We start from the raw sequence: 21,151 nt of genomic DNA on the forward strand, positions 1-21,151 counted from the left end.
TTAAGCAACAAATACTTAAAAGTATCAGACCTGTATTTACAAATACTATACTGCCAATGAAAAAGGGACAAGAAGGTTAATTTTCACCCCTACAAGCACTGTTTTATAGCTAAGCATAAAAAAACAGAAAGGTTGTTTATCTTATTATTTTACTAAAAGTAGACCTGGTCTCCTCATAGGAAAATGTATTCCTCCTCCTCAAACCACACAATCATGAACCTACGGATTTCCCCCCACCTACCTTTACAAAAGCAGCACTTTCTTTTTCAAAGACACAGCAGACTACTAAGATCACAAACAATACTACAAGAGACCCAGCCATCCCATGCCCCTGCTCATCCTCCTGACATATAAAATACACTGAGTAGTCCAGCCTTTACTTTTAAGTCAGCCTGCCTGTTTCATACAGCCACATTTATCATCTTAGTGTCCTTCACTCACCCTTTTCACTCTCCTAACAAGGTTAGTAATGAGTTGCACTATATTTCTGTAATCTAATGGAAAAAGTTAGAGGACTGTTCCAGTTTCTCTTATGAATAGCAGCATAGTGAGATGAGACACACCTACTGGCATCACAGAGGTCCAGAACTTGAGAAACACCTGCAGATCAGTTACCTTAACAGTCATTTAATTCATTGGTGAAGTAATACTTGTACAGGAAGGTATCAAGGAGACTGCAAACACTTCACTAAATTTCATGAAAATGAAAGCTGCTATTATCACTCCTACACTCCCTCTCTCTCCAGACAGGTCTTTTCCAAGAACAGCCTGCAAAGGCAGTCAAACCTAGCTGACATGAGCAGAGACATCTGCAAAAGCTGCTTTGCCAGTACCATTTTTGTCACTTCTCAGAACAAACTGAGTATTTGGTGATATGATAGGATCAAAAGCATTTTTGCTAGTGTAAAAACTGATCAGAGCGTAAGTTAGGCTGGTACCACTGTAGAGGAGAGCATCACTGATATTCCTCTTCCTCCTGAGCATCCCAGTCCAGACGCGAGAAATACCCACACCTACAGTACTATATGCAATTTACGTACGACATTACAGTCTCTCAGGTCAATGGATGAAGAAATTTGGCAATACAATTAATTTAAATCAAGGAGATGTTAAAATCTGATTCCAGTTAAAGCACGTTTCTACCTGGAGTTGAATGAAAGCAACAAATAAGGGGGGGGGGGGGGGGGAGGGGAACAAATTAGAAATAAGTTAAACATGTGGTCACACTGAAAAAGCCCTTCACACTCTTTTGCAATGAAAGATATCCACATACTTCCTTCTGTAAAACAAAATTTAAGTTACCTTAAAACTTATCTCAGTTGTATTTAAGCAAAAAGTGGGCTGAGTCGCTATGAACTAAGCCCCTCACTTTCTCCTTATATAACCTTCCTCTGAAAGTTACTTTATTCTGCCACTACAGTAAGTGAAACAATATGTCTTGCTAAAGAACCACAGACCAAGAGCCAAGTGGCTGGAGGGGACAGTTAAAAGAGGGGGGGGGGGAAGGAGCTACCTGGAAACATGCACCACATACCCTGACCTCCTGTCCTCTTCTGCTTCATTCCTTGGTCCTGTATTACCCACCTGGGGCTTAGCCTTTAAAAAGCCACCAAGCTCTTAGAAATAATATTTCTGGTAAAGTGGCTAATAATCATCTACTACATGTTAAAATGTCGCACAAAGTAATACTTACCCTGTTGGCTGTTAGGCTGCTTCTGGTGAACATCACTGCACTTCATTATTTAACAGCTTCCTCAGCCTTCAGAAACTGCCTAGACTAGTGGGCTGAAGGTTATTAACATTGTAAAATGCCTGCAGCTAGTATTTCCAAGTTCTCCAAGACAGTAATTATTGCCCGTATTATCATTAAATATTAGCACCTGTTCATAAGATACAATCCAACATGCACTTTCAAGCTGGCCATTACATTTCTTTTGCATACTAACACTTCCCACCCCCTCCCCCCCCCCCCCCCCCCCCCCCCGAGAAGCTACACTAGGTTTCTCTTAAAAGAAACAGGAGAAAATATCGATAGCAAATTATTTTTCTTGGGTTTGGATAATAGAAGATATAGCATTAGGAAAAAAAGGGTCTATTAACATGGGAAAACACTAATTGTATACAAAATGCATGCTACAGAGTTCCAGGATGCTCTCTTCATTCTGAAGGGAAAACACCCCCCACAGATGGTTATTTCAATAAAAGCTTTAGACAGCAGCACAGTGGTGCTCAGGTTGAAGCAGGTCATCATCTAGGCAAGAGCAAAAACATCCACTTCCATTAGCAACACCCAAGTCCACAGGCACACCTGGACTCAACCAGCCCAACTATGATAAAATCACTCTCCCCTCCTCTAGTTAGGAAAGGTGGTCAAAGTTCTCTGAAACTGCAGCAGGCTCCCTAACAGAGGTCTGCTTAAGTCTTCCAGACTGCAAAGATAGTTTCACTTCTATAATGATTTTTGTCGCTATTGAGTTTGAGTGGTAAAAGCTTTTACCTCATCCTCACAACTTTGAGTATTTTTATAGGCTAACCGCGGAGACACCCAAGACTCCACGTAAGGATGGGGTGTAACTGAACTAGCTACTGAAGACTGTGTGTTCCTTACACATTCACGTACCACATCAAACTGCAGAGCATCAACAACATCTTCTGTCATCCTTAAAGAACTGGGAGATACACACAAAAAACATTTTCTCCTGGGAGTGTTAAAAGTGCACATGGGTGGCAAAAGCCAGGATTAGATAAAGCTATGAGGTATTTTAAAAATCAACTTTTCAATGACTTCCGTTAATTTAAATGGCTCTAAGGCCCCTCCGAGCAGCAGCCCACCACCAGTCCCCCCAACAGAAAAGCCTGAAGATCTGCCCTGTGGAACAGACGATGTCTTTCAGCTGTCCACAGGGTAGCAATTACAGAAGAGCAGTACAGTTGTAATGCAGAAACACCAAAAAAAAGGGGGTTTTTTCTCTACGTTGCTATCATTGGAAGTACTGTAGCTTCCAGGGATGTTCAAAGGAGCTGGACACAAAAATATACACCAGAGAGTTTATTTATAAGAAGTCAAATTGGCTGGAGAAAAGAGCACTCAAGTCCTCTGCTTGCTATCCCAGCTCTAATGACAGTGGAGAACAAGAGTCTGGCGTTAAAATACTTGCTTACACACGTAGAAATACACCTTTTACTCTCACTAAGTTTACATTGACTATAAAAAGCATTTCTTAGTATCCAGATCCACAATTTTTCCCACCGCTACTTTGTTAAATGCCAAGCAAGCAGCAGCTAACAGAAAATGTATGAGAGAGAGCTTAGTTCTCAAAACTACTGAGAAATTCAGGGTTCCACAAAAAGTTATTAATCAGCACTTAATTCTGGATGCCATCCATATTCTAAAGCTGGCATAGCATTTGAATAATTTACTTGCCAGCTGATTTTCCAGATTACATCGTTAACGGACATGGGATGGGGAAAGACTGAGAAATCCTGCTACCCACAACCCCAAATACGAAACACCGATGTGGAAAGTACATCTCATTCTTACACTCATTTCTGGTACTTTACAGTCCTCCTACGCAAAGTGGGGAAGTTTTGTTTCTTTTTTTAAAGAACATACTTTATTTGTTGAAACTGAGGATAATTATGAAATGTTACATCTATATTAATAACAACTGTAATTCACAGAAACTAGAGAAAAACATCATAATGAGAACAAAATAACAAAAAACACCCCCACAACTGAAGGTTTAGAGCATATTCCTGTTGTTTTAAACATTCCATGCTATCAATCAATACAAGTTCAGCATAGCTATGTTAGTTTCAGTTGCCATAACTCATTTATTCGTAATGCAAAATAAAACAAAACCAGAGAAACCACACACACCCCACAGGACAGCAAGGGCATTTTCTTGATTTTATCCAAGTGTAAACAGATGTTTATATTTTAAAGAAATCTATTCAAACAGAGTCAGAAACCATTTCTAATGTGTCCTTTCAGTATCATGTTGTTGTTACTGGGAACTTTTATTTTTTAACAAAAAAACAAATGCAAACCACAGACTATTGATTAAATAGAAATTTCATAAGTAACAAGGTAACAAAAAAAAAATCCTAGGTTGTTGGGGTTTTTTTCCAGCATACTAAGATATGTCAGTGCAATTGCCATCTCATTCTTCAAGTTTTGACACTATATGGGATTTATAAAGGGAGCATTTTTTGAGGTTAGGGAAGGAATTTGTCCATAAGCAGCAAGTACACTTTGGTGCTTAGGACTGACTGAATTCCCTTTTACTCCTAAAGCATTTTTCTTGCATTGTTCATTACCAAAGTGCATAATTTTGGAATTTTAGAAAGCTGAATCCTGGCAGCACAAACCAATCAAAAATAAAGATACACACACAGAACAGCCTGCAGCTGTGAAGAGAATGAGAAGAGCAGAGAGAATAAACAGTAGAATGAAAAGAGCAGCCAAGAAAAAAAAAAATAAAAGCCACAGTTGATACTAACTGGGAGAGTCTCAATTAAAGAAAGGAAAAAAGCCTTTGGCTCATGCAGGAAACAGAATCAGGAGATAGCAGTATAATATGCAAGCTGACACATGCAAATGATGACCCACTATGTGGGTGATGCTGTATTAAGTAGTCCAATTTTTTTTTTTTCATGTATCTGGCTTTTTATCATCAGGTCAATGTCACGCCCCTTCTTGGAAGCTTCTCACTCCATTTTCTGTATCTATCTCAGATCAAAAGTCAATCTTCTGGTTAGCAGGTGGTCTCACACATCACTTATTTACTCCTCCCCACCTTTTTTTTTTTTTTTTTTTTGCCTTTTTTTGGGGGGTGGTGTTGGTTGGTTGGGGTTTTTTTATTGCAGGAAAAACCTTTACCAAATTCTTCACAGATCTCCTGAGAAGATTAACTAGAATGGTAAAATTATTCCCCAATTTCCTTTTAATATTCTCAAAATAAAGAATTCATAATTGAATTAAGTTGGAATTTATTCGAAAAGCTACTGTAAGTAAATGCAGGCTCCTAACTAAATTTTTCTAAATGACTCATGATTGCAGCATCTTCAAGCTTTGCAAGCATACTCTGATCAAGCTATGCTTCCAGAGCAGCTGCAATGCAGGTATCCACAGGGCTCACGCTACCCTTAGAGAATTTGCTGAAATGCCTCAACATCAAGAAGCCACTGCCAAACACCGCTGTGTCGCCTGTGGACCACCACATTTGATAGCTTGTCACCGGAGACAGTCACAGCCCATCTACAGAACAAGCAGATCTTGCTTTTACAACTACTTACAGCCACTGCTTTGTCATTTCCTTCTGGAAAAAAAACTCCCACACATCCACCTTGAAAAGTAAATGTCCATTCCGACATTTCAGAGAGCATGCAGATACTAAACTAAGGAACAGAGTAGTGGATGCAAAAAGGATCATCTTCAGCACTCAGCACATGGCCTCTCATCTTACTTTACAGCTACCAATTCCACTCATTAAGTTGAATACAAAATTACTCGTTTTGACATGCAACCCAATGCCAGTGATTTCAAGGCCAACTTTCAACAGACAGCAAAGCACCAGAAAAGATGCTTACCATCCTGGACACTCCCATCTGGAAGACAAGACACAGAGGTTAACAGATATTAAAGAGTTGCATTTTGGGTTTGGTTTTTTTTTTTTTTTTTTTCTTAAATGCAGGTCCTATTATTTTACAGGGTTAGCAGTTAGGAATACAAGCAAAACATGAAAGCAGCACAATTATTATGGTGATTATTTGAAAGCAAATGAAAAGTTGTGGAAACACGCAAGTTACTCTCCCTCTGCAGGCTCTATGGAAGATGTTGGCCAAGAAAAAAAGGAGCAGGACCATCAGTTCACATGCCTTCTGAGCACTGGGACTCATATCCAAGTGACACTTGGGTTTTTATCCCATCTCTTCGTTAAATACAGATTTCAAAATTGTTATCCCAAGTATTAGCATGCCAAGGTGGTTAGAAGCAGAGTGAATATAGAAGAAGATTGTTTGAGACAGTTTCTTAACAAATGCCACACTACTTTTTGGAATAAATTTGAAACAGTCTGGTCAGTACTTCGAATTTCAAGGGCTAAAAAAAACCTTTCAGACATACAGAGCTGGTTTCATAACCCTCTTTCAACTGGTACTGCACACTGAGGATGAGATTGTTACACAGTGACAATTAAACGCACAATTCGTTCTCTTGAAGCCTATTCAAGACAATGGAATGTGAAGTCTCTTAAAACTAAATGCAAAGTACTACACACCAAGCAGGTCAATTACAATAAGTTATACAACAGCCAGATACAGGAATCTGAAGTTAAACAAAACATTGGACTACTGCATACAGTCCTAATCCTAAACACAATTTAGTTTACTGCATATGGAAGCATGAAACAGTGTAAAACAAAGTCACATGACAAAACAGTCATTATAGACTATGGAACATACTGTCAGACTGTTCCAAAAAAAGGAGCTACTGGTCCTCAGCAGTTTCAGTAAGGACATGGGTTTAAACACATTTTAAAAAAGAGAACATCACAAGAAGACTGGGGTGCAGGGCCTTCTCATAGTTAAAGATTTTAATCACATCTTCAAATATAACTTCATTTTAAATTCCTTAAAGCAACAGCTATTCATCAAAAGCACTTTAAGGTACATGCCTGCTGTAAGTGGTCACACCACAAGCACCCAAGCTCAGCTGCTCTGCTGCGTAGACAACAGTGCAAACTTTAATGACTAACCCGGCTGTTTGTGAGAAACCAATCCTGATTTGAGACCTTGCCCCAAACCCTGACTATGACAAAACCAGTTACTTAGTCAAAAGCCTTCACTGCACTCCCACATTTCTGCTGCCCTCAGAACCGCCGCACTCTCTCAGGGGACTGGTTTCAGTAATTGCCTTTTGTTTGCAAGCTGGGGAGGACCTCTTCCATACACTAGAACTCACAAAAAACTTCATGCATTTCATGATCGTGTGCTTCTTATTCTCATCACCTCCAAAGTGGGAGCGAGCCCTTACACTGAAGGTCAGCCGTGACCTTAAATGGTTGGTGGAAGCATAGGGAATGGACAAGCATCTCTCCCACATATATACGTATGCCTGTCTCAAACACAGTCATTAAGGTCATCTGAAAATCCACATGGGAAATAAGTCCTACCAAATAGGATACAGCCTGTGTTCCTGCCTCCACATCCCAGTCCACACGTAGACTATTCAAAGCAGTAATAACTCAAACTGAAGTGGTTGCTGGCTTTTGCATTCTAATCAAACAGGCATATAACTGGCGTGGACACCAAAAGACTATTGAAAAAAGGTTCATTTCTGGAGGTGAAGCTGTATATGCCACAGTCAGAGTGTGTAATCTGCATAGCTGAGGAGCTGTGTCTCCTTGTGGAAAAATACTTTCTGTACAGCTCCTCTTGGGAAGGAGAGGGGAGAGAACATGCCAGAAAACCACAACAAGTAGCATTTTTGGAGGAAGGCACTTCCTGACCTTAGCTTTCAGATAAATCCCAAACTCAAGACATCTATAAATAGAAGAAACAGGAAAAGAAATAAGTAAGATATCAGATGTCACTTGTATAAAGCAGAACTTTCCTTTTTCCTTGAAAGAAATTCTGATTCTGTTTCCCTAAGGCAACGCACAGTGTGTAAGAAGCCATGTCTTACCAGCCTAGATAGCTGGCCCTGCTATTTTGTCGTTATCTCCTGGCTCATTTTACAACTGATTTAGAAATATTCTTCACTGCTGTTCATAAATAACATTCGAACCCTTCGATACACTCAGCCAACTTACCACAAACTCTCAAAACCATTCTAGCATGTTAATTGAGTTTCACACATTATGGTATGGTTACAATACTCATTACTGGGTGTCTGATTTTTTTCTACCACTTTATGGGTATTGCAAAGCTGGCAAGTTCTAGCTGCATTATTTCCTACTGAAATTAAGATTACTCTGGATCTGCCTGGGTAGGTATTAATTAATCATGTGTAGTTTAAAAAAAAAGTATCTTGGGAATGGCATTTCAGCAGCTATCTAACAGCAGAGGTGACAGGCCAATATTTGGCTGACAAACGGTGACGACCACACTCTAAAAATAAACAGCAACGTACCAGGCAGTAAACTTCCCAAAACTATAGCAGAGATGGCTGCTTTCTTTTTTCTTTTTCTTTTTTTCTTTTTTTTTTTTTTAAACAAAAACTTCACACAGTAAACCAAGACGCCTTGTGAAGTTGCTCACAGCTAACAGAAGTAATACTTCACCTAAAAACTATTTATAAAGGCCGGGGTAACCATCAGAGCACCTGTTTCAAACAAACCTCCTTTGTTCAAAAGAAACCTAAGGTACCTCATACGCTGGAATGTGGGCCAATGTCAACAGCAAACCCGAGTGGATTTATGTAGGTTGTGTCACTATAAACCATGTTACCTTCGTCATGGCTAAGTGTACGTTTACCGTCAAGCCAAGATGAACTGTAAAAAAGTGCCATTATTTTCCCTTTTAAATTCACATAGAATATCATTCACATAAGAACGTTAGACCTTAAACAGCAATGTTGGTTTATGAACCCAGTAAAGTTAGGAGTATTACACATGCCAATTCCGACGAAGACATACTGAGGGCAGTTGTACTTTTTGTTTTAAAAGTGGACAATAACTTGTATAATGTACACTATATTGCAATTTGTAACTAGAGAGGAATTTACTTCCCAGTCAGAAATTAACACATGTGAATGAAAGTATTAGTCAAAATCACCCTGCTGTTTCCTTCTAAGCGTTCTCCCACTCGGAAAAATACCTGGAGTGATGACTTTAAGGCACAAAATTCAAAAAAGCACTATCAATGGAAGTTTAGAAAAGCAGAAACTTCCAAGACATCAAATTAGCAATGCAGAGGTTAAACCATAGCACAAGGCTAGATGCAAACAACAAGCAAGAGAAGGGAGAAATTAAAAAAGGATTAATAATTCACTTGGGCATTCAGAAACATACCATCTTCTCACATGGATGAAAAAGAAGTATCCTACCCCAAACCTCAAATTTGTTTGCTCCAGGCCCTTCAAACCTTTACAAAGCTAACAAAGCATTTCTACACCACCATGTCACATACACAATCATATTTTCCAGCAATACCCAATAGCCTAGAAAGTTTTTTCAACCACTAAAGCAATATTCCTCTAAAAGTCGTCTTAAATAAAGTCTTACAAGCTTCTTAAACAGGATATAGCAGTAGCTGAGACCAGCTATCCATTAACAGTCAGTCTGGTAAAATAAGAGCTAATAGCACTAAAATAGATGGCTACTTAAAATAGGGCAGAGACGGAACATACTCCTCTCCTCCACCTTGGCAATTATCTATAACAACAACCATCACCCTTCCCTTGGCATTGTTACCTCAAATCTTTTTTAATAGCTGAGCTGGAACTGTTGCCATCTGATAGTTGTTCAGTGGCCTACGACCAAGCAGTTGGCATTTTCGAACTAAATCATCATGAATTAAAACAAGGCATCGGCGCCAATTAGCAGCTTTCAGCGGTAACAGAGAAGCCATGACAAGGATGGAAACTCAATTACCCTCATTCCAGCAAGTGCCTGTTCCTGGTCAGCGTGTAGCTGGCAGAGCCACTTGTGTTTCCATACCCACAGTGCCTGTGAAATACTTCAGGCTCAGGTCAGCCCACTGTGACGCTCACGCAGGGGCTTGGGCTTTGTGCTTTGTGGAACAAATGTGCTGCAGACCCTCAACGGATTTAATGCGCCGTCTAGAAACGAGTACTGCAGATCGACAGAGAAGACTAAATGCAACTCAGACCGAGACCCTCCCCACTACCTTTCCATAATTCAGAGTGAAAACTGCCTCGCTGAGAGCATTTACCATCTGCTCGCTACCTCCTTACCAGGGAACAGATTCAAACTACTTAGCGACTGCACCAATAAAGAAGAATTGAGAGACACCACCTCACCCGCACTCATCATTAACCAACAACAAAATCTTACTTCTTGTTTCATATTCAGACAGAGCATCCTCCATAAACTATACCCCCATTTACTGTTTTTCTTAAGATACATTTGCTACTTGCTCCTTTGAAACTACAACCAAAAAGGAACCTACACAATCAAACTGTGGTTCTCCATGTTCACGTGGATATTGAGATTGGCATTTATTCTCAGTCTTGTGATGAATGAATATTTCATTCACAAGCTAAATTAATATTTTACAAATTAACTGTACTAATGCAATTTCAATCAATGGGCCACTTACTGCCTTCGCCAGAGAAGCTTCGAGTCACGAACCACCCTCCACAGCAAATCACAAAACAAAAAAAATCACAAAACAAAAAAAACCACAAGGTGTCACCATCAACTACATCACTTGAGCTTTCAGCATCCTCTCATGACTTTAGCCACTGGGATAGAGAGCCCAACCACACAACACATCTTTGCCATGCATTCTGCACCAACAGCACCCAACACCTGCTTGTTTCTTTGTTTCTGAATCTCTTTGGAGACTGCGGTGCCTCCAGACTCGAGGAACGGTTCCACAGGCAGAGGTGCCCAGCAGGACCGTCAGCCCCCTTCCCCTCACTTTTTAATAACAATTTCTAATCAGCTATCACAGAACCCAGCAATACTTTAACAACATAGCCTTCTCTGCTGCGGGGCCTGCTCTTCCTCAGTGATACAACCTAATACGTTTTAACTACATTTTAATTGTGCAGTTGCTAACTTAGAAAGGTCAAAGCTATTTCAACACTAAGTACCATCATACATAAACGTTGTAAAATGCCATGACTTCAAAATACTCATGTGGCTATTTAAACAAAAGCGTGTCTTTCTTATTACTAGAGCTATGCCACTTCTAAGAACTGGGTGTGCTGCAGCACATGGGGCAACGTGAGCGATGGGACACAGTGTGTGCCCCAGCAGCGCCTGCTGCCCATCGCAGACCAGGAAGGGCACTTCAGACACCCACAGCAACACCAGCAACGCACACAAAGTCATCTGTAACACCCCACAGCCAAGTCTCCCTCAGTTCAAAACATATCTGAATATTTTCTACTGCATCCATGTTGTGTCCCCACATGCCTTTTGACAAAGTGGAAATCCATGCAGTCATTCAAATGAATGCTGGCTATTCACACAACTGCAACACACTACTGGTTTCAGCAAAATTACCTATTTTGGGAAATGTTCTGTGAGGGAACGGCTTCCTGACAAGATTAAGCAATTATCTTGAAGTCAAAACAAAAACATTATAGGATACATTTTTTAGAAATGGCCCAATAGGTTTCAGATACCAAATGGAAAGAGTGTACATGTGTCACTTGCATACCAATAAAATTTTCACTTCACATCTTAGTTCTCCCCCAGGAAAAGTGCCCACCAGCATCCATTTTCCAGCTACCATACAACAAAGCAACACAAATATAGGCAAGATTCAGTATCAGCAATAAAAAAAAAAAGAGCGTATCAGGCCTTAGCATCTCTTATCCACCCAATTCAGTGCATGCAAAGGTAGCATTACTACCCACGTTTCTTACTACTGCTATATTTTAATGGGGAAAAACCTTAGAGATGGAGACTTATTACAAAAGTTTCCTTTGACCTTAATCCTCGGAACAAACAAAATTGTAAGACATCTCTCTCAAGAAGCATCTTGCACATATGCCTTACAAGTTAAAAAACATTTCTCAGTTTCAGAAATGCATCAAGAATAAATAATCTCATATTCCATCCAGTTTGGGTTTTGGCGGGGGTTTTTTTCTTTGTTGTTTTTTCTTTTTTTTTTTTTTTTCTTTACACTTAAGTGTTTGAAAATGGAGCACCATCTAATCTCTGGGGGAGGTTCAACTGTTTCAAAGGTTCCTATACACAACCACATAAGCATTTATTCTCAATCCTGTAGCACAAGTCTTCACACCTTCAACTGCACCAAACACTGACATTTGCAGCCGTGATGTAAACCAGACTGAGTCACTTGGATCTGAGAAAGAAAAAACGATCACACACCACCCTCTCAAAATTAAGTCACTTTTCTTTTGTTCAGCTAACAAGATTGTATCACTTATCCTGTTTATATTGTAGCCTCACAAACAGCTGGATCCACACAAATGAGGCAGCAGAGAACATCAGCATGGGAAACAAAGCTCTTAAACATGCGTTGCTGCTAGAAAAATATGATGTACCATGAAAAATTTAGCCTCTGGTTTCAGCAAGCTAAGTGTCAAGCTGAAGCTTCTTCCAACTGCATTGGTGGTACAGCTTTGTTTTCCCACCAACTGCTTACAAACCACATTTGTGTCACATCCTACCTCACCCCTCTAAATTTGGGGTTATTTTTTTGCTTAGCAGGACAAGAAGTCTCAATGACTAATTTCAAATTGAAAAGACAATACCAATATTTTTTCCCCAATTACAGTAAAATAAAGATGGGGGCAGGAGTACCCTTAAAAATACAGAACCGCAAATAGAAACTAAAGGGAAAAAAAAAAAAAAAAACCAACCCACCCTCAAAAATTTTAAAGCATCATCCCATGGGGAACAGGATCCATCCTCCCTTTGGAAACCAGAGATGACTAGAAATGAATGTTTTGACTTTATTAATCAAGTTTATTTTAACTTTAAGACAGGGAAACAAGCAAGCAAACAGAAACAAACAGCCTGCAAAGACAATAAACAACAGGCACGCCTGACAAATGTGTCTTCCATGAAATTTAATTCCCCTTTCTCAGTAATTTACACTGATACCAGGTGCATTTCTATTGTGTTGCTTGTGTTTACCAGAATACAGACAAATAAAAAGAAAAATTGGGAGATGTTGCTATCCATATAAAACCAAGAAAATTCCTTCAGTTTTTATCAGTGCTGGAAAGTAATCTCATGCTCCCACCACCACCACCCTCAAGAACATTTAAATATTTTAACCTTATCTTACTTGTTCAGCATTTTGATTAGGTGATGATTTACATGCTGCTCATTATTGCTGGCCAGAATTCTTTAGAGCGGCTCAAAATGAAATATTAAATCACTTTTACTCAGGTCAGACAAGACAGAGATACACAAAGAAATACATCTACAGATATACGGGCATAACAGAGACACCCAGAAAGAACAAAAAGCTAATTTTAACTCCAAAACAAAGCTGTAAGAAAAGCACTGCAGTAGGGCTCCTCCCTCTCCCTTTTCAAGAAAAGCGGTCAACTTCACCAACTTCAGAAAAAGGGAAGCGGAGCACCACTTCCATTTTGAGACTTACTCAAATACATCCCTCCATGCAAAATATATCCAGCAAATTAAATCTGCAACACTGGCTGCAGCAAACAAGGCGCGCAGGCTCAGCTGCCCTTCACAAAGCATCTTTGTAGAGCTATCTTTCTGCCAGCGCTCCTTTTGAATTCCCAAACAATACCTCGCAAAAATTAGATCTCCCACTGTGGGAAAGTTCCCAAAACACCAGCCAAAATATATTTTCTCATGAGGGTACAAAAAACCCTCAATGAGGAAGTCAAAGTTCTTACAATGACTGTTCAGTATACATACGGCTATTCTTGAAACACGCTAACAGCGCAAGTAGCAGCATTCCGATTTAGGGGAAAAGGTTATCACAACCCGAGGAGTATTTCACCAGAACGAATCGGTAGCTACTACTCTGTAATTCACAGAAGCATGTAGACTTTTAAGCAGTAACTGTTTTCGCAAAACTGTAGTTAACCTCTATTGTAACAAACGTAAAATAAATGAAGCACCTTCAGAGATTACATTTAAATCTTTTTTTCCAGGTACAAAGTGTTTTCTATTAATAACATCACAACCCACAGAACCCTGTATCCTCCTACTAAAGAAAAAAATGATTTTGAGAAAGGGCTTGTGTTGTCATTTACTTTTGCTGATGTACACTTTCACGCCCAAGACAAGAACAAACCACGAGCCTTCTTTGTCTCCAGAAGTTCAACAGATTATTTTCCTTCCTACTGGCTCTGGCAGAAGGGCAAGCCTGGCCACGGCCACCAGTGCTGCCCTGCCACAGCCCTCCGCTACCGTGGCCCCTGCAGCAGCGCCGCTGGCTCCCCCGGCTCATCGGGGGGAGCGAGGAGCGGTGGGAGGGTGCTGCTGTCCCTTCGGCTCTTACACCTGAACAGCATGTCAAAAGGCAAGTAGACAAAAAAAAAAAAAACCCAAAAAACCAAGCTTGGGCTGAGTAGAAGATCCCTGGGCTTCAGGCCCAGCACTGCTCACTTCAGTAACTGTCCTCGGCAAGACTGGCACGGAAAGGCAAGGCAGTGCTGTCATGCTCCCAGCTTGTAAGTGCAGGAGAGCATGGCCACAAGGCTGTCAAAAACACGCTCGCAGCTCACAGGAACACCCCCAGCCTGAACCCAGCGCAAACGCTCCTGCAGCCCCAGCAGGGCAGAAATCAAAAGCAAACTCCACCAAACAGATAACTCATCAAGTAGGAAATACACAGACACTTCCCAAACCACCCAGTTTCCAACTGGCTCAGAAATGTACAGCTGAGCGAGGTGCAACCTTCTGCTGCAATGAGAAAGCAGACAAGTGCTTAGGACAAAGCTTCAAAGTGGCTATTTCTGCTCTATAGGTGAAGGCTTCCTGATCGCACCAAGGTCTCCGCAAGCGTTGGTCAAACTCCTGTTGCTACAGGATACAAAAACCTACAAATGCAGCAAGTACTAGCCCTGTGACAGTGGCAACTATGGCAAAAAACCCTAAAAAGTCAATGTTCTTGGCATTCTCAAAGGTCTTGGCCACAAAGATACAAACTGCTACGGGAAAATGCACCCTCCGTCAGGAAGACTGGGAAATAAACATATTTTCTTTCAAAACAAATGGGATACTGAGCAGCCTGTTGCAGTGCATGCCCTTAGTTTTGGGAAGGACATGAAACTGATGGTGGAAGTTCATAATCAGACGTTCCAGGGCTGTTTCGACAGACTGAGATTAGAGAGGTCGCAAGAAAATCTGAGCTACACAAAGGTTTTCGGTTTTAGTTATCAGCCACAAAAAGACTCGTTCATACAGTTAATTTGGCTGGGCATGAAATTATGCTGCATAGTAATACCAGCTCAAGAGAAAACATTGAGAGAGGGGAAAAAAAAGCCTATTTACTTCAAAAATACATTCTCTAATATTATTTCTGTACTAAACAAATACATCGCTTGCTTTGTCAGGTAAAGGTCTCATTTTTTCCAAATAGCTGCTTTCGTTTTTTATGCTCCCAGTTCGATGCTGAAACACGGCAAGAAAAACCTCCATGGCCAAAGGTATATATATACATACATGTCTATTATAACTACTCCTGTTTCATATGTACCCACCTCCCCCAGTTAAAGCCCAAGAGACACCACTTCACTTACAGTTCATCAGACACGTTCTGGGGACGTTAACCATTCTGAGTAAGTTTTCAAAACCCTGCAGCATCTGGAGGGCTTTTTTTGCTTGGAATAACTACCCTTACATCTGACTTCACGACAGCAACTCTACTTCAAGCCAGCTGCCATGCGAGAGAAAAGTTCCTGGACCAAGAACGTGCAACAGCCTTTCTTCATTAAGCTGCATAACTAACCATGCTCACAATGATAACACAAAACGTGATGGGGCTCGTGCCCCCACTTCAGAATTAGTTACTGCAGAGAGCAGAAAGCCTGAACGCTACCATGGGAAGTGTAATTAGGAATCCCATTTTGTTGGCCAAACGGGCTCCCCCCCAAAAAACCCCAGAATGTCAAAACCTGCAAACTAAAGGTACTCCTGAATAAGCACATTACAAAGTACCGAGATGCACGACGGAAAGACCGTTATAACAATGTGATACAGCCAAACACCAGGCATCAGCTGCCACAGCCCTTCACTTTTCAGGGTGACCGAGAACCAGGAGGGGAATTTAGCAACAGAACCAGTTGTCAGCATTGTACTGCAGTTCGCAGCATGGTAACAGGAGTACCCTCCTCTTCAAATACTAGCACCAGAAAGATGGTAACATGGCAGCATGCTAACAGTGAAGAAAATCTGAACCCAAGCTCCAAAATATTTCTGTTTTCCAAACGAAAGAAATCCCAAATAAGCTCTTTTGAGAAAGATAATTTTAGTCTTCTGGTGTATTTGATATACAGACACACAATAAGCCTGAATTTAAAGACTAAGTATAATTCTTTATGCTAGACTCACACATAAAACGCTTATTTTCTCTGATCCCATGAAACTAGACAGCTTTGTATTTATTTGCTAGGAGATTACTATAACAAGAAGGAAATGTTCTTTTCTGGCTTATCTGAAGACTGCACACAATCATGCTATCAGTGGTTACAAGTACAAAAATAACACAACTGGGGAACAAGCTGAAAGTTTATTTGGAACAAGCATAGGTAGATCCTATAATTAAACCATTGTTCCTCTCAAGTGCTGGAGAAGGGAATATCTGCTCAATGACAGCATCCTGTTCAGATGTCTTCTGACATCAAATGACGCACTAGTATCACGCTAAGGGCTACTGCACAGTTCTACCCGCTCCCCTTGAGCCGTGGTCCAACGCTGCTCCCCCTCTGCTGTTCGTGACTACTGTACTGACTTGCCTTGACACACCATGCCAGCAGTTTCCAGAAGAAAACTTTAGGCACCTAACACATGTAAGGCATACATTAAAAAAAATCTTCTTCCTGCAGACGTCACTACGTGGCATGAAAACAGTGAACTAGTATGCAGAGTTTCTGAGGTAACTAGTAATTCACATACCATGCCATGCAAATGAGTTGTTGGGATAAAGGGAGAGATTAGGGCTGGGTTTCTCTTGTTTGAAAACAAAAGCAGCCTTATTTTTTCAGATGAAGCTACACCAGTACAGAACTGAAAGCTTTCTAAGGTGGCCTGTGACACCAATAAGAATTTGTTTTGAGAAGACTTAAAGGTAGAACAGTTCATATAAGACGACACTTGGAGAAAAAAAAAAAAAAAAAAAAAAAAAAAAGGCAGATTGCTATTACTCACAGCTTAAGGGCATAAAACCATTTGTAATTTATGAACATTTAGAAGTTAGATTCCCCAAAGTAGTTAAATTAACTTCCTAGTTCACGTCTTCAAAGAGAAAATGAATAGTTTAATAAAGCAATTAAAGAGGAGAGCTCTGTTACACAACAGGCATGTTAAAAGTATAGGCCATGTACATTTTTTTTCTCTTTTTTTTGAGCTTCTTCAGTCAATGGAGTGTTGAGTCATAATTGACAAAATTCAAAAAAACTCTGTAAGCGAGGACACATGGAAGAGATAAGAAGCTAAGAATTTTCCAAAGCAATTGCAGAATATATTGTTTACTTCAAAAAAAAAAAAAAAAGAAATCAGTCCAGTCCAAAATTACCGAGACACTGTTGTGCTACAGATGTTCAGGCAAAGTTAAGTTTGCCTTCTCCGACAACGCGTATCAGATCCAGCAGTTCCCAGAGCTGTGCGTACCAACACAAGCTGGCCAGCCTACCGTCACGGCTCTCCTCCAAGCCTGCAGTAAGGTAATTTTGCCAAATTTGTACCACGACAATCCAGGGTGAACAGCAATGTCAAAGGCACGTTTACCTCCTCGTGACCTAGGAGAAGCTGAGCCCCAGTGGGTTTGTTAACACAAGAAAGCAGCGTATATGCTGCTAACACACTTCTCGTGTTATTTCCTGCACTGACATGAATATGATAAATATATTTTCTCTTCCCAACCCTCTCTCAACTTTAAAGATACCTCATGGCTTCTCAAAAACCAAAATTAAGTAACTACCCTTTACAAGACAGCATAGCAAGGAAAGGAAAATACAGGTAAAGAGACATGAAAAGTTACTTTAAGGAAGGAAGAAAAAACAAGGTCTTTGTGTCTTTCTACATAAACTTTTTTTTATTTATTGTACTTAATAACTGAAAGATGATTTGCATAAGCATATGTCTTTCAAATTCCCATGCTGCTGTAAAACAAAACGGGATTTCCAGGACACAGAACCAGCTCCTTAAGGCACACAATTCAACGTGAGCCGTTCACAGAACTGCCAGGCGAGTTTGCTGCAGCAAGCCCTGCTCCCCCCAGCAGCAACAGGAGGGCACGCCTGGTCACCCACCCCCCCCCCCCCCCCCCCCCCCCCGTCCCAAGTATTTCCAGTGCTAACAACACATGACGTTTCCCACAAATTTGGTCTTATTTGTGGATTATTTTGGCCAGTGTCAGCTTCATGGATTCAAGGGTGGGTTTCTTTTCCTGTGGCGATTGCCACAGCAGTCTTCCAGTCTGCTGATTCGGGAAGTTTTACAGCATTAACGCAGCCCTGGTGTTCCTGATTTAGCTCTCTGCTCTGTGCCCTTCACACCAGCTTTATCCCTGCATTCGGGCTGATTTCTTCACTGCGTCATTCCTTACTTTCTGTCGTCTTTTTTTTTTTTGTTTGGTTTTTTTTTTTTTTGGTGTCGTTTATATTTTTCCCCCCTTGTTATCCCTTCCAGAGAGCAGGGCCAACTGGCATGGGCAGGAGAAAGTTTAACAGTTTGCAGGGCACAGATCACATCACGGGGGAAGCATCGTCCCCCAGGCCCAGCCTAGTGGCCCCACTACTTGACCAACTGGTTTCTGAGCATCTGCCAGTGTCGCTCCTCCCAAGCACCCGACCGTCCTTCGATACCCATCTCCCAAGGCCGGGACACCGCCGGCAGGCTGCCCTGCCTGGGATTTACACCTCTACCAAGGCGAGGGACCTCGCCACAAGTTTGCAGAGGGTGTCCTGCCCAGGCGGGAGCACTCAGCCTCCTTCAGCTTTCACAACCTACTGAAAGGCCGGGTCCAGTGCTGAAGGCAAACAGACATTTGGGAAAGGTCAAACAAGGACAGAGAAACAACTTTAGCACCATGAAAACGCGTTCCAGCAGTGGCAGCTTTTTTTTAGAAAAGAAGGAAAAAAAAAAAAAAAGGAAGATCTGCAAAAAAAAGACACACTAAATACAATGCCTGTGCAGTCAGTGTATTTTTCCATGGGAGTTTTTATTTTCTCACATGTATTCCATGAGTACGAGGATAAAAATAACATTACCACAATGACGTATCCCTAGGAGGAGGAATGACTTATGGGTGCCGACCGAAAGTCAAGGTTTCCTTGTTGCCCCCAGTTTGAAACGCCACCAGCCAAGCAGCCACGGCCAAGACCCTCGCAATGCCACCCCTTCCCCAAACCCTCCAGCGGGGCCCGGCTCGGGGCGCAGGGCGAGCCTTTGGAAAATGGGACAGATGGCCTTACAACTCCAAGCGAAGTAACTCCTCGTACCATTTGCTACTGAACCGCAGCCTGGTGCGGGGATCAGCGCAAAGCTCATTAGCCTTCAGACAGTTGGCAGCGGCGGGCGCCGCAGCAGCCCCCGGGAGCGGCAGGGGCTCACGCGGTGTAGTTGGTTTTCGGGTCATGTTAAGTCAAAACGTGTCTGTGCGCGCCCCGGTCCCCAGTTTCACCCTCCCCAGCCCCCCCAAGCGCAACGACCCCTACAAGCGGCTCGGACACCCGCGCCCCTCCCGCAAGGGGGGCTCCCGCGGGTCCCTGCCCGGCGTCACCCTGCCCGGGAGCGGGGCTGGCCGGGGACCGCACGGAGCCCTGCCCGGTGTCGCCGTGCCCGGCTTCACCCTGCCCGGGAGCGGGGCTGGCCGGGGACCGCCGCCGGGCTCGGCCCCGCGGTACGGAACGGTGCGGCCAGCTCCGGCCGGAGCTGCGAAAGTGGGGATGGAACCGAGACCCGGGGCCACCGCGTACTGCGGCACCGCAGCAAAACACACACACAAAAAAGCCAAAAAGCAAAACAAAACAAACGAAAACAACAATAAAAAAACAATACAAAAGGAAACAAACAAAAAAAAACCCACAAAAAACCCCACAAAACGACACTCAAATGAATTTTCCTTTTTACCGGAAGCAACCTTCCAAATAAACTCAGCCAGAGGATGTCCCCCCACCCCAAAAAAATTAAAAAAAAAAAAATTAAAAAAATAGGGAGCAGGAGGAAAGTTGCTGGCGTCAACGCGCCCCTGCCCGCCCCGAGCCCGGTGCTGGGGGCAAACCCGCGCCGGGGCCGCTGGGCTCCCGGTTCCCCCCGAGGGGCCCGGGGAGGTGCCCCCCACCCCCACCCCCGCCCCGGGTGCGGGTCCGCCTACCTGGGGGCTCCTCTCCGCCGGGTTCTTCATCACCGCCTGGCGGAAGCTGTTATCCACGTAGGACGCCATGGCGCCCCTGCTGCCTCCCGCCGCCCGGCCGGGCTCCGCCGCCGCCCGGGCAGGGGATGGGGGAGGGCCGGCCGCGGCCTGGCGCTGCGGGCTGCGCGGCCGGAGCGCTGGGCGAGGAGCTGGGAGGCGGCGCGGAGGCACCGCGGGCTCAGCAGCGCCGCCGCCCGGACCAAAAAGCGGCGGCGGCGGCCGAGCCCCGCCGGTAACGGCGGCGACAAGGGCTCGGCGCTCCCTCTCGAACCGGCTCTACGCCTCCCGCCGGCCCGCTCCGCCGCATCCCCCCGGGCACCACCGTGGTCGGCGCCGCCTCTCGCCTCCTCCTCCTCCTCCTCCCATCCGGGCTGATGGGGGGCTCCGCGCCCGCCCCGGCGACGGGGAAGTTGCTGGCTCGGGGAGGCGGAGCGGCGGGGAGGCGGGACGGGGGAGGGAGGCGGGGGGGGGGGGGGGGGGGGGGCGGGTCGCTGGGGGCCGCGGCCGGCGGGGTCTCCCGCCGGCCGCGGCCCCCAGCGACCCGTCCGTCCCCCCCCATCCGAGACCCCGCCAGCAGCGCTGCCTCAGCATCCCCCCGCCCCCCGAGAATCCGGTTTTTAACCCTAAAAGCGAATCCTGCCCGTGTGCATCATCTTCGCCGCTCCACGGATGCATCCTCTGGATACCGGCGATGAGCGAGCTGGACATTAAAAAAAAAAAAATAAATAAATAAATAAATAAATAAATAAAATCAAGGCTCGATCTGGGAACTCCCTGCTTGGGCGAGGCCACCTGTTGTCACTCTTCTTCAAAAGTAATCTCTGCATGCCGGCTGTCCCCTCTGTCATCGCGATCTGGGATGATGGCGAGGAAGGGATGGGTGTGAAATCTTTAATTTCACGTTTTTGGGGTGGGTCATCTT

The 21,151-nt window shown here is 43.3% G+C and overlaps 1 protein-coding gene across 7 annotated transcripts in view; it reads right to left on the reverse strand.

The window, feature by feature from the left end:
• RAPGEF2 (Rap guanine nucleotide exchange factor 2) overlaps positions 1–20,643 on the reverse strand; it is a 195,216-nt gene extending 174,573 nt beyond the window's left edge. For 5 of the 7 annotated variants that reach the window (XM_056350455.1, XM_056350061.1, XM_056350218.1 and 2 more), the window contains exon 1: positions 20,191–20,642. In XM_056350455.1, the coding sequence (XP_056206430.1) occupies positions 20,191–20,259 (69 nt within the window). In that variant the 5' untranslated portion in view covers positions 20,260–20,642. Of the gene's footprint in view, positions 1–20,190 lie in introns of all 7 variants that reach the window. The other 2 variants (XM_056350378.1, XM_056350299.1) reach the window with 2 other exon arrangements.
• Between the last annotated feature and the right edge of the window lie 508 nt (positions 20,644–21,151).

The sequence above is a fragment of the Falco biarmicus genome, chromosome 1 (assembly GCF_023638135.1).
Source record: "Falco biarmicus isolate bFalBia1 chromosome 1, bFalBia1.pri, whole genome shotgun sequence".
NCBI lineage: Eukaryota > Metazoa > Chordata > Aves > Falconiformes > Falconidae > Falco > Falco biarmicus.